The sequence below is a fragment of the Lagenorhynchus albirostris genome, chromosome 10, assembly GCF_949774975.1.
Source record: "Lagenorhynchus albirostris chromosome 10, mLagAlb1.1, whole genome shotgun sequence".
Taxonomy (NCBI): Eukaryota; Metazoa; Chordata; class Mammalia; order Artiodactyla; family Delphinidae; genus Lagenorhynchus; species Lagenorhynchus albirostris.
In genome coordinates this window covers 18,461,167-18,475,925 of record NC_083104.1, presented here as the reverse complement: position 1 = coordinate 18,475,925, position 14,759 = coordinate 18,461,167, and the positions used below count along the sequence as shown (strand labels likewise).

General features: G+C 42.1%; 1 protein-coding gene across 1 annotated transcript in view; it reads right to left on the bottom strand.

Moving 5' to 3' along the window:
• Positions 1 to 3,596: 3,596 nt before the first annotated feature.
• RYBP (RING1 and YY1 binding protein) overlaps positions 3,597 to 14,759 on the bottom strand; it is a 72,035-nt gene continuing 60,872 nt past the window's right edge. Inside the window, exons 3-5 of the mRNA XM_060163889.1 lie at positions 4,798 to 4,974; positions 4,605 to 4,703; positions 3,597 to 4,162 (exon numbers count right to left, since the gene is read on the bottom strand). Of these exons, the coding sequence (XP_060019872.1) occupies positions 3,910 to 4,162; positions 4,605 to 4,703; positions 4,798 to 4,974 (529 nt within the window). The 3' untranslated portion in view covers positions 3,597 to 3,909. The remainder of the gene's footprint in view (positions 4,163 to 4,604; positions 4,704 to 4,797; positions 4,975 to 14,759) is intronic.

Below are 14,759 nucleotides of genomic sequence, written 5' to 3'. Positions count from 1 at the left end.
AAACTCAAGTTCTTGGCCTCCTGTTCTACGGGGAATATTACACAAGTGAAGAATCTGAGTACAAAAGTTAACTGTTTTCCTACGGGCTAAAGTCTACACAGACAAAAATAAAGATTTCAATGTAAATTTTACTATTTTATTTGTGAAAAAACTACAAGCAGAATTCATAAATAGACATTTCTATTTAAAGCAGGAAAACGATAAAGTGGCTTCTAATAACATAGTCGTGCACATGCCAGTAACAGGAATATATTAACATCTTTTATTTGCTAGACAAAGAGCAGTGTCCAATATAAATTTCCCCCAAACATTTAAGACCTGTGAATTTCTGACCAGTTCACAAAACCACTGACACTTTAGCATGAAGAAAAAAAACAAACCTAACAGACTGTCAGCTCTAAAGACGTTACAGAGCAGGAACTTCCAAAAGCGTTATACAAGCTGTCTTTCTGAGCAAATGAAAAATATAGCTCGTATAATACATTAACAAAAATTCACAAGGTAAGATTATGTTTTGACATACTTAACAAGCATTCTCTATTTGTCTCCAACAAACAAAGCTAAGGAAATAATGTAACCATCTTTACACAGTAAATTAAGGTTACAAGTCATACACAAGAACAGAACTGCTTGCGCATTAAAAACTGTTCAGCTCCATTGTCATACTCTAAATGTTGGCTCTTAAACCATTTTCGGTTACATACAAGCAAAGGTTATTATATATTCAGCAATTAATAAATTTTCAATAATTTAAGATACGGTAGCTTAAAAAAGTAGACTGAGAATGGTCTTGATAAGGCAGGTGAAACATCTTAGTGGAACTAAACTCACAGAAGCTTCTGCCAATGTTTTGAATATCCAGATTGAAACTGAAAGATTTTGATTAAAATTTTTTGTGGGTGTCAAGATGTCTTTACCTTAATATTACTATTATTATTTTTTGAACTGCATGACTCAAGCAGAGCAGGTCAGATAAGCTCTGTGCGCGCACGCACGAGTGTGAAGGATTGTGTGGTATTAAAACAAATGGAAACTTGCAAGCGTAACACTGTGCTTTTGTTTGTTTTTATAACCTGCTTACTGTGCCGCTGAATACCAAGTATTTCTGGTTCTCTTTTAATATGTATCTTTATCACCTACACTAGTGTTTTTACACACTGCCTACTAATTGTAGGGCAAACTGCAAATGCAGAAAGTTACAGGAATTCCATTTCCAGAATACATGCCTGAGGGACGTCATCAATTTCAGAAATTAAAAGCCTAAAGTACCTACCACCTCACTACCGTAACAGAATTACACAACAGCAGCTAAAGGATGGGCCCAAGAACATCTGATTGCTGAGAGCAGTCCCACCATGCGCTGCAGTTTCTACCAAAATGGCCATTTCATCCTCTCACCTGTTCTAAAGCAATCCTCCCCCTTCCTTCACCCCTCCCCATTCTTTAATTTATTTTTATCATGGAGGCAAAACTGAAAAACCAAGACATTGGCAATGACTCAATTAGCAGCCTCTGAGTAGCTGGTGAACCAGCTTTTCCCACTAATCTCGGGGTCCAATCACTTTACATGAAACTAATTTTGAAAAAGTACACAGTGTTTCTGAACAAAGTGCAAACCAACACTTACTGGTTTCAAAAGCAGTGCAACCCACATGAGTTTGGTGACTTTTAAATTTTTTTAAAAAGTTAATTAAAAAACTTAGTAATTCCTTACACCTCTGGAAAATAAATATGGCTGACTAATTCACCCTCCCTGAGACCCTTAATAAAAGGAATATTAAAACTTTAGAAGGAATGTCTTTGCAATACCCCACTAATATTAAAATGTGGATTTAAAATTCATAGTCAAATCACTATGTATTCTATATCCTGATGCTTACAGAAAGCATCTGATTTCCTTTGGTTCATTAATAAATACTTTAAAAATGTATTTAAAAAGGTAAGTATAGCTTGCATCCCAGATGAAAGCAGTATTTTGAAAAGAGGGGGCGCACTGTCCGTGCATCTGAGTACAGGACCACAGCAACAAGTGGCACTGCTTTATCATCTATACCTTTGAGAGCAGAATTTAAACGATGGTACATTAGTGACTAAGGAATAGTTTTAATGTAAATGTGAAAGGAGCCTTCCTGTTGGCTACTCAAATCAAGCTGTTAATTTTTCTGTTTACTTGTTGCCTCCACAGACAGAAGTTACTTCTATTCTTAAGCAAACCAGGTTTTTCACACCAAAATGTGGCGTTTCATTACTAATCTGCTGCCCTCCCAGAAGTACCGTCAAATAAAGGAAGGTGACATCAAGTTCCCATGCTTGAAATGACTCTCAAGTCTATGAACTCTGCAGATATGAATGTAAGAGTCAAAGAGAAGACAGACCCTAAATCTAAACAAAGCAAAACAGAACATTTTTAAAATGAGGAGGGGTGGATTCATATTAGCGGTCTTTTTTTTTCCCCCCGTTTTTGTTTGTTTTTGCAAGACAGTTTTTAAAAAGAGAGAGTGAAAAGAATCTTTTTTAAAAGAGAGTTTTACTCAAGCCATCTTTATGTTGAGGAAGAAAAAGATCACAGGCTCGCAGGAAGTAGGAGCTTTCCCTGCAACTCTGGCTGCCAGCACTTCAACCATTTATTCACCACTGAGTTCCTTCCCACAGCAGGGAATTGAGACATGTCTCCCAACACTGAAAAGCTCCATGTGGGGACTGGATGTACTGGTTGATAACCTTTGTTCAGTAAAACAACAAGACTAGATTTTAAGAAAGAAAAAGAATTCTCACAACTGAAGGGGTAGGGTAAGGGAAACGAGGGGAAGTGAGGCAAACAAAGTTCCATTAAACAAAACACCGCATGCAAAGTGGAGACAAGGATTTGCTTCTTGTATGGACGAAAAATGCAGGTTACACAGTTTGAATCCTAAAACTAAGAGACAATTTATCAATTTACCTCAGACATGAGTAGAGGTCTGGAAAATGGATGGAATTCGAGTTACAGAATACCATATTTTCATGAATGCTTATGTAAGAACAGCAATGTTAACATGTAACCGTAATTTACACGAATACTTGGCATTCTGGAGCTAGTTTCGTTACTTTTGACTGATCAAAGCCCTCCCAACTAAACCACTTGTGATTTGTCAGTTATTCCATCGCAAATGCAGGCTATCTGGAGCAGTCTTTAATTTGAGACCACATTGTTTAAAAAATATATATTTTTCTATCGTCCAGTACTCTTTAGACAGATGAGAAAGTCAAGTTCCCACGTGGGTTGGAACATACTTCACGTAAGACTGATTTTAACTTAATTTCAGCACTTTCATAGAAGGGACCGTCCCAGATCTGTAACTGTTCAATGTTGTATTCACTTCACAGTGTATCAAGCACCAGCGTTGCCATGGATTGGTTTCAAATAACCCTTTATATATAATTTTATATTTATATATATATAGTTATATCAAAACTGATAGTACATAGTATAACTGGAAGAAAGAACTAAACTTAAAAGGATATGCTGAAAGGATGGAGTCTGTGAACACAATAAATAAAAGCTCCCTCCCCCTCCCACCCCACTCCCCCCCAACAAAACAAAAACAAAAACCAGTTGTAATGTACATGGAAAATTGTGCACAGCAGATTTTTTTTTATATAAAAAGTAGATTCAGGAGCACATCCAATTATAAATGATTGTTAGGAAAATCATATAAAACAATGGAATACATAAAAGTGTCAAGAGTAATCGTCAGGGTGCGAAATTCCTTGGGGGCCAGATGCCCATGGCAAGCAGAAATTATCCTGGCAGCATCACTAAGAGGTCGATGTCCACAGAAGATTCTCCAGGGGTGCAAGCGGCATGGGCAGGTGGAGGATGTGAATTTCATACCCTGATTCATAGTTTTCACAACTCCATGTGCAATTTCAGAAAGATTCATCATTTACTGCTGACATGTCGCCCTTTGGCGTGGAGGAACGGGAGGAACCCTTGTCTGTGCTCTCCGACCCCGAGCTGCTCTGGTTCTGCTGTTCTGACCCTGCACTGGAGGTCACTGTGGATGAGGAGGTCGAGGAGGAGCGAGTCTTTTCCTTAAAGTCTGTGATAATGACGGTGACGTTGCCCACAGTTACTGCCAACTGCTGTGCGGTGCTCCTGTCCACGTTTTTCAGCCGGGGCCTGAAAGCAACACCACAGGGGAAGAGCCCATGAAATCGGCTACGGATGCAAAGGACTTCTGGCCCAACATCACCCCGCCACACACACAGACTGCATGTCGCTGTGGCAATGAATCTAAAACGCCAGCACGGATACCAGCGCTTACTACCATATCTGCTGACTAAGAAGCGTAGCAAGAAACGAAACCGCCAATCAGTTAGCAAAGCTTCGGACCACTGCAAAATTATGATCAATTTATCTTTCTCCTGTTTCGGACTCAGTGATATAAAAGCAGCTCATATCTATGTGCATGTACTTTGAAAGTTAACAGTCCCACCCCCACAGCTCTTCACCCCATCCCTTCTTAGCCTACAAACCCACAGGCACAAAACCACCCCTGACTCTTGATTATGAGCAGGTGAATCAGGGCAGCGACGTGGTATTCCACTCTAGTTTCAAATACCTTGAGGTGTGATTCGTTTCACTGGTCTTTGTTGTAGCATTTGCAGACTGTATACTGTTCGCTTCGCTAGGAGGATCTTTCAGAATATCGGACTTTGGTCTAAATGGGGAGACAGAAAAAGAGGCATTTAAAAGACATCTTTGATTCACCTGCAAAATAACATAGTACTGTACTGAGTCACCGAAGAACTTACTTTGTTTTTTTGTTGGTATTTTTCTTGGTAACACTAGGACTAATTTCTTTATCTTTCTCGGGTTTCTCTTTGTCTTGCTTTTCAACCTTCTCCTTCTTCTCCTTTTTAGGGGGTGGTGGAGTGGCATACTGTTGGGCCACTTGCTGGGCCACCAGCTGAGAATTGATCCGAGGTTTTCTAAAACATTCAAGAAAAGATGTCTCATTATTTGCTTTTTAACTGTTTCTTTAATTTTAAAATTTTGGTCTCATAATTTTTAGGTATTTTATTACTGGTATCCGGCAACTCAAACTAAATTATATGGTGTTTATTATTTCCAGGTAGTATGGTTAAGTCCATAAAACTTTTCCTCTTTCAAATCCACTCTCCGTACATCCACCTTTAATGACATAAACACACGCGCTCACACAAACATACATATCCCTGTGCAGTCAACACTTTCAGCCAATTAAAACATGACGCTGCTTCTAAGAGTGCTGAGAACACTACTTCTTTTGAGCTGTCAAGATTATACTGACTGACAGCTTTCAAATACTTCTGCCGCAGAGGGTTAATCTCATTTTATTAAATGGACACTGGTAATCCCTTGAAAAGAGAATGAAATTAGAAGTGTGACATTCACTCCTCAGTCTAATTATTCCGACTTGGTCTGCTCCCCTGCTGCTCTGTGACTGGCACAGACAACACGTATCGAGCAATAAAAGGTAACTGTGGTTCATACGAGCTTCCAAGGGGGTGAAGACAAAGTCACTATAAAAACATCTTAGACAAGTGATACATTCATTGTGCCATAAACCATTATGTCTGCACCAGTCTCCAACTGACACTGGCTCTTAGCACTATTGTTTACAAATTCTAAACGGTGCCAAACGCTTCTCACAGTGCATGACCATTCGGACCCGAATGGCAAAGGGAGAAAGGAAAACCTAGGCGCTATTTCTATACAATATTAATTTTCAAAGACGTTAGCATCTAGATCGACACTTACAATATAATAAATTCTCCAAGTACAAGGTAGAAAACACATATCTAAGTGGGTTATTAATGAGGTGAAGCAACCACCTGCCATGATGTAATGATCCCCTTCAGACCCCACGTCCCCCTCTGTTCCCAACGATGAAGGCACTGGCCAGAGAAAAATAACTGGACAGACAAGGTCTGCCTCATCAATGAGAGAGCCAGCGGTGGAAGAATGGAAATAGAAAAAAAAATTTAAAAAAAGCCTACGAAAAACAAAACAGAAGTTTCTTTCTTAAATAATTCCGCCATTTTTTTTTCAAGAAAACAAAAAGAGTTGCTAGGTACAGGACACGCTGGCTCCTAAATTAAGCACAGTTACTGAAGCACCTCTTGGGAGGAGGTGTGATGTGGCGAAGAAGAAATACAGGACAAGGAGGGGACAGACACCTACTCCTTGACTTCATCAAGGCCAGCCTGCTAGGGGAAGACACTGGGTTTGTTCTGAGTGTCTCAGTGCTGGCTCCACAATAGTGTGGCTTTGCAGGAAACACACCAACAAAGGAGCAATCCCAGAGCAAGTTTCCTATTGGTCTCCAGCAAACACAGGCCTTGGTTACGGCGGCATACGACGAAGCCCACAACGGGTACGGTCACCTCAGGCTGAACCACAAGCAGCCTCACATGCCACTGAGCAAGGGATTCAAAGATGTGAAGTGCCCCGAGATAAAGGGAGGAAGGTACTTAATATTCTAAACTCCCGCCCCTCAAGTGAAAGGTGAAAGGTAACATTCTTTTTTCACAGGTTCTAACAAAGGCAGCAGCAGCCATTCTAACACATTCTTCTCTTTCAAAGAGGAAGTGTATCTGTTAATACTTACAGAGAAGATAATCACCACTACAAACTATTTCACAAGTATTCACAGGGAACACAAACAGACCAGCTGTCTACAGGGATTACCAAGCAGTTTAAATCAGAGTTTAAACAAACTGTCATATACTAACCAATACTCAGGTGTCAAAATGAAATAACTCAGCCAAGTGAAAACTAACTAAATAAATAAAACTTTATGAAAAACTACACCTTGAGGGAGACTTTCAATTAAGCCAGTATGTGTACTTCACTGCATGGAAGTCTGACAAGAGAAGACAACTGGACACCAGTCCAAGACCACCTGCAACAGCGAGAAGAACCAACGGCACGTGGCACACCAGACGCTTGCCCCAGAGAAACCACCCCCGGCCCCATCACCAGGCCCACCCAGTCTGAGTTAGGGGGGCCTGCCTCACTCCAGCATGCCCTACAGAGTTCTATGATGTCAGTTAGCACGCTGCACTGTAACTGTCAATCAAATGTACACTCCTGAATGGCATGACCGTGTCTTAATCAGCCTTCTCTATGGCATTCAGCACAGTACCAGGTACCCAATAAAATTACCTACTGGATGAATAAAGGATAAACGAAAATTTCAGAGAAAGACAAAGTAGGATAAGGACTGAGGAAAGGGCCCAAGCTTTGGTGATCAAGAAGTCAACTGCTGACTTTCAGGAGAGCAAGCCACACATTATCAGGGCTGCAAAGAGGAAGGAACTACAGGATGTCAGAGGAATAATCTAGAGGCGGCCAACAGGAACCCTTTTGAGAACTGTGGTGCTGAGGTAAAGGACAGCCCTGCCACTGCAGAAAGGGGTCAGCAGGGTTTGAGGATATTTCCTTGGGAACAGGAGGCTTAAATCGTGTTGTACACTGAAGAGGGAGAAAGACTGAAGGCAGGCAGAAGAGAGGGGTTAGCCATGGGGCAAAGGAGAGAAAGCATACAATCAAGAAAAGCACTGGGGGCTTCCCTGGTGGCGCAGTGGTTGAGAGTCCGCCTGCCGATGCAGGGGACGCGGGTTCGTGCCCCGGTCCGGGAAGATCCCACATGCCGCGGAGCGGCTGGGCCCGTGAGCCATGGCCGCTAAGCCTGCGCGTCCAGAGCCTGTGCTCCGCAATGGGAGAGGCCACAACGGTGAGAGGCCCGCGTACCGCAAAAAAAAAAAAAAGAAAAAGTGCTGGGATTGGGATTGACATGTATACACTGATGTGTAAAAAACTGATGACTAATAAGAACCTGCTGTATAAAAAAATAAATAAAATAAAAATTAAAAAAAAGCAAAGCACTGGGAAAGGAACAGAGACTTTCTTCTGAGATGGGAGGGATGCTAGGTACTGGGGGATTATTGGCAGAATATTGGCAGAATATGGGAATGAGAGATCAGAGGAGAGCTCCTGAAGCAATGGACATCAGAAGTGGCGCCTGGGTTGGTGAGCAGCTGGCACTACCAGCAGAACAGAGAGCTAGGGGAGAGCAAAGAGGAAAGGAAGTCACCCCCGTCTCACAAACAGCCCCTAATGGCAGGCACCTGATGCACCTGCAAGCGGCTCTCAACCACCCAGACGCTGTGCTGATCCAAGATGGATTATCCCCTCACAGGCGGCTTGCCGAGGCCATGGGCAAAGCGTGGGCAACAGGCCAGGTGCCTGTCTCGTACTCCTCCTGTGGACGACCACTCTCTAACATTTCAGCAGGGCAAGCAAACCCTCAGAATTTTTCAGTGCACGCACCACAATCCAGCATCTGTAGGACAGTATGTATACACACACACACACACACACACACACACACACACACGGTGACATAAACTACAACTCCTCAAATGCAGCACGTGTGCACAACCGCATGATGTCCTCACTTGTTCCTAAGAAAATGATGTCTGACTAGAATAGTGAAAGAAGTGTGCCTCCTCTCTAATGGGCAACCAAACTGAAACTTCACAAATGAAAAGGACCCAAGGCTCACTGGGATCAGATTATTACCAAGAAATATGGGATGTCTGCTAAAAGCACCTGTTTTGTTTCACAAGTACGTCTGTGTTCTCAACGTCCTCAAATAACAACCTAGTAATTCTTCCATCATCACTTGCTCCTTCCCCACAAAAGCCCTCACCAACAGGTGGGAATCTATTATTTTAATTATTAGAGTGGTTTTTTCAAACTAGTTCCCCCAACAAACCCCACAGTCCTTCTCGGATCAGGGAATGGGGTGAGGTGGGGAAATGCACCGAATTCATTTTGAAATGGTGCACTGCTGCTGAACACAATGCATACCTTTGAAGAAGGTGAAGAAGTGAGAAGGGTCATCGGTGGGAGACTCTCCAAAGGTGCCACCCTGCCAGAACTGCTGTGGCAGCTCCTGCCATCCGTCCCCTACTTATTCCCAGGCCGGAGCATTCTGACGGCATGAGGATGGGAACGTGCCACCTCCACGGAGAGCCACGCACGCCGCACCCCAGCCGGCCGCGCTCTCCAGGTTAGATGCTGTGAACTGCCGTCGAGCAGCAGGCCAGGACCACCTCACAGCCAAAACAGGACAGGCACACTACGGAGCCAGAGTCAGCACAGCATCCTCCAGAGCACAACCGATTGTCTCTGTTTTACCAATTAAGGAGACTGAAAGCAGAAAGATCAAGAACCTTGTCTAAGGTTCACAGTAAGTGGCTAAACTGGGATTTTTTAACCCAGATCCACCTGAACTTTTCAAAGCCTCCTCTTATTTATTTATTTATTTATGGCTGCGTTGGGTCTTCGTTGCTGCACGCAGGCTTTTTCTAGTTGCGGCGAGCAAGGGCTACTCTGTTGCAGTGTGCGGGCTTCTCATTGCAGAGCACGGGCTCTAGGCGCGCGGGCTTCAGTAGTTGTGGCACACGGGCTCAGTAGTTGTGGCTCACGGGCTCTAGAGCGCAGGCTCAGTAGTTGTGGTGCACGGGCTTAGCTGCTCGGTGGCGTGTGGAACCTTCCCGGACCAGGGATCGAACCCGTGACCCCTGCACTGGCAGGTGGATTCTTAACCACTGCGCCACCAGGGAAGTTCCCAAAGACTCCTCTTATGAAAGTAACTTCAAATGAGTCTCCCCACCGTTTGTGCGTGTCGGGGGGCGGGGAGGGGGCACAGGGTACTAGGGGTGGAAGACCCAGGTCAACTCAGGCTACGGTTTCAACAGATACCTGCCCAAGAATTCCAGCACTCTCGTTAGCCCCACCATCTTCACTGGGGTAAGAAGAGGACTACTTGGTTGTCCTTAAGGGGAGAGAAAAGGGCACGGGGAGAGGAGACGGCAAAGTATGTTTTCCAATGTCTTTTAACATTTCCTGTAAGGAAAGAACCCTTATCATGATATTTAACACTGCTGATCAGTGAGAAATAGTTACTTCCCACAGATTTACACTGCTCAGTGCAGTCTTTTAAGTGTCATACAACACACTGTATATAGCTCACTTAATGGGCAGAATTTCCAGCATATTGCAGGATGTCAATTCTTCAATACGGAGCTGAGAGTCTGGGGTTCTCCAAAATTACCTAAGTTTCCCAACTAACAAATCTTAAACTAGCAATTAACAGCTTTCCCAATACAGGGGAAAACATTAGATCAAAGAACATGGCTTATTGCTTCTGGTGACTACACCTCAAAGCCCATTAATCACCACCAACAAAAACAGACAAACGAAAAGCCCTATTTGACCAGAAATACTATACAGTATGTAACATGGGGCCTGGTTTCCTTTATAAGTACGTTTGCCAACAAAAGTTTTTTGCTATCTTCTTCAAAACTGTATTTTTTTAATAAAAAATTTTAGGCTTCTGAAAATTGTTTCATACCTTTATTGTTGCTTTTCCAATAAGAGTTTACAAAGGAAAATCCACTGTGACATTTCAGTAATAGACATCATCAGGAAATCTTGTCTATTTATTTGCATTTGAACAGCTAATATTTCAGAGAAGAACTGATTCCACAAGTGAAGCACATCTTTATCAAGGGACATCCTTAATTTTTGAAAACGAAAAATTTCACACAAACACAAATGAGAGCAAAAAACAAGCTATCTTCCTGGATTGCTCTGGGGGAACATGGGCAAACCATATGTTTCCCCCATACAACACTTTCCTTCTCCACTGTGTGCTCAGGGGAACCTGAAATCTGTGATCATTTCTCACGTGCTTTTCTGTATCTCAGCTCCCACAAAGAGAAACAGGACAAAGCCATCTTCTCGTAGTTCAGGCAACAAAGAGCAGTAACAAATCTTTTTTTTCCTTGATTATGTCCAGCTCTTCCTAAACTAACATTTGTGTGTTTTGTCCACTTATGGAATTCCATTTTCAGTTAAAATACCCTAAAGGCTCTGAAATCAGACAATCAACTTATCCATTAAAAAAAAAAAAGTACCCTGCAACTTACAAAATATCTTTGCCAAGTTAACTGACACTGCCCTTGAGTTCTGCCATCACCCTTACCTCCCCCACCAAGCCCTTCCTCGCTTTGGCAATCTGTTGGTTGAAAAATTAGCAATTTCCAGGACTGAACTACTCTGAAAATGCCTGTCCATTTAGCTCACTCTACCAGGAGCCCACGAGTCTTTGAGATCACATCATGGCTCTGTAATTAAAAGGAGGCTTCTCCACATGACCCATTTCCCCGTCCCTCCAGTCAAAAGGTTATTCTACAAGTGTGCATTGGACTAACTAGGATGCATCTTACCTCCCCACCAATGACTGAACTTCTGTACTACTGAGCCCCCAATACACGCGCGCACGCACGCACACAAACACACACCAGCTGGGAACACAGCAGAGTACTCTGCACAGCCGTTACCGACTAAAATATTTTGAAAATGAAATGGGAATAGAAAATACAACCTCAGGGAAGCGGGTGGGCCAAATGTGTAAAATGCGTTATAAACTGCACAACTTTTTTTCTTTGCAGAAGTACCTGTTAAAGCCATAATTAGGGTAAATAAATCTGATCTCTGTCTGCATACAATATGTATTCCAAGTTAAAAGAAGCTGCGAATCCATTTTCACGCCAGCTATTGCCTGTATTTAGCTCCAAGGCCATGTAAGCGTTAAGATTCAGGGTCTGTCCCAGCAACACTGCTAACCACACACTACTGGCTCCTGGCTTCGGTGAGCGCAACAGAAAAGAGGCCCTACAAGAGCAACTCGCTTTCTGTTCATTTTACCCACCCGCTGCTGACCCATTGTAAGTTACATACCAAAGATAAAGCAGAGGAGAAATGCTGTGAACACAGAAGTCAGGATTCTGGCTCCAACATCAATGACCATGAGATCTCAAAGGGTGAAACAAGACTTCTTTTAAACTCTAGACATGCACAGGTAGAACAGATTTGAAGTAATTAGGCTACTTTAGGGCTCTTTCCCCTCCACCTATACTTATATTTTAGCAACTACTGCCTCACTTTATCCTCAAAATTCTAAAAGGTATGTTACACAACCACTAGTATTCTCAGTTTAAAAAGAGAGAGAGGATTTACAACTACACCAGAGACAATTAGTCTGGTAGTCTTTCAGGTGTACCATGCTAGGCTGAGAGTTTTGTAACAAAGGGTTTTAATCTCATGAAAATTTCTGTACCTTTTCATATTTGATTCACTGTTATAGTACAGTTATTACTAAGAATCACCCAGGTGAGTCAATCCAGCCCAATGAAGAATAACAGATGAGGAAATATGGCAGATGATCTAGTTTCGTAAATAAGTGCCCAGGGAGTTTCTAGGTAATAAGCACTTACTTTGCCACTATTTTAAAGGGCTGATCGTCTTAAGAGACCAATGGACAAATATTCATCTGTTCAGTTATGGGATGAAACCACAAAAAGAGCTCCAGTCAGATTCTTCCCTGACGCAGGAGACATAAGACCTTGTACTAGGTATCAGTCTCAGTGACTAGGATGCTCTTTCAGCTTGCTGATTTAGGCTCACTTCAACATTACTCAGACCTAGCTGGCTTTGCTCTGGAAAGATGAATACTCATGGCCTTCCTTCCCCAGAGCTGCTGTTGCCACAGTCAGGCCACGCTACACCAGGGTAATACGAAACTTCTGTGACCCTGTGACCTTCACTGCTACAATCATACACTGCGTGGCACTATTAAATTCTCTCTGCTCCCCAAATAGTATCTTTTCTTGCTGTTCTTTTCTCTCCTAAATAGTTCTTTGGCCTCTCATGTAAACACCTGTTTTCATGAAATTTCTCAAATCTTCTAGAATGAGCCACTGGGTGGCCTGAAGGGGTCTGAGTTCATCTTCTAGGTTACTCTTTGCTGCCAATATACATCCTGGACTCAGGAGAACCACTCTGCCTTGTACCAGAAAACTAAAATTTCCCCCTTAATTCAGACTCCAACTATCAAATTAAAAAAAAGAAAAGAAAAAACCGTCAAGCCATCCCCTTTATTCCACTTATCTCTCCATCCTCACCTTCACAGGTAAATAGGGCGAGTACAGACTTTGGAGTTAGGACAGCCTTTGGACTTTATCCAGACTCTACTATTGAGCTTGGGTAAATTACTCAAAATGGAAATGGGACCACACCTAATACAACAGGGCTGAAATCAAGATTAAAGGAGGTAAAGTTCTCTTAGCTCGTCATAGTACATGTACACAGAACATGCAGATATTCCACAAAATAATTCCCCTTAAAAGTAATATCTACGTTTCAAAGCACTAACTTTTCCAGCTGTAGATGCATCTACTACCCTTCCACAGACACAGGGAGGGCAATGGAAATATTTACAAATAAAAGAAGCTGCTAAGCTCTGCCCTATGGAAATGGCTCTAGAGACAGAAATCCCTCACGTAGCTTAGTGTCCTAAGTTAATCATGCTGGCTGGTAGCAGAGGCGGCACTAAGGATCCTCACTGACTTAGCTGTCAGTTTTTCTGCATTACTTCAGACAGAATTTTGGTTTTGCAGATATTCCTTTTAAAAGAGAATGCCTTTAGGGGAGGCTACCGGACTTCAATTTTACAATACTATACGTGGTATTGCACAAACTCACCAGATACAACTTGGTTAGAAACAACTGGCTCCAAGAGAACTAACACAAGCATCCTTAACAGCACAATCTGAAATGTTCTACTACAGATTCAAAATTATCAATGTATTCAAATGTCTCTTATGCTCTGAAAACACACTTACTTAAAAAGTACTTGAGCACCAGTAACTGTCGGCACTGTAACTTTTCTGCAACTCTGGAACATATGTTCAGAAAGTAAAAGGAGCTACAAGTGGTTGAGGCTCTTGAAAACAAAACCCTTATTTTATAAACGAAGCTGGCAGCAATGGAGAGCGAGCCTAGTCCAGGTTGGTTCTCAAAGTGTGGTCCAGAGACTCCTGGGGATATTCAAGAACCTTTGAGGAGGGTCCACAAGGCGAAAACTATTTCTATAATAATTACCTCCACAGTAATACTTGCCTTTTCATTTTCCAAAGACTAAATGACACGTGACATCACTGCTCTGAGAGCTAATGAAATGTATGTTTGTATATTCCTGTGTTCTAAACATTGCTCAGTTTTAAGTTCTGATGTGGAAAGTATCTACAGGTATAGCCAACATGAGCAAAAGCTACTTGGGGTCCATAATAATTTTAAACAGTGCAAGAGATCCTCTGACCAAAAAGCTTGAGAGCTGCTACCCTAGGACCATGACAAATATTTTACTGTGCAAGTCTGCTGCTTCATCACAGGTAAAGAAAGAAGAGGTTTTCTTCAGAAGACAACTTCTAAAACAATTCAAGCTTAAATTCTTGCTCAGCAAAACTGCAAAAAAACCAAACAAAAAACAACAAAAAAACCCCACCACCATGAAAAGCAGCATCACCTCCAAACGCAGCTTAAGAAAACATTTCAAAGAAAAAGAAAAAACTTTCAACTTCCTAAACACAAGCACAACTTTCAAGAACAAGGCTTAAAAGTATTTCAACCACAGACTATAAATCTGGCTTCCTTCCATTTCCTCTCCCCTGTGGTGCCTAAAATAACAGAATTTCATTGTGGTCATTCAAATATTTAAAGTAAATGTCCCATAATAAATATGCCCTTTAGATCTCTCACAGCATTTCTCCCAAAGTAAATCCACTGACAAAGAATGGACTAGTTGACATCATGTGAA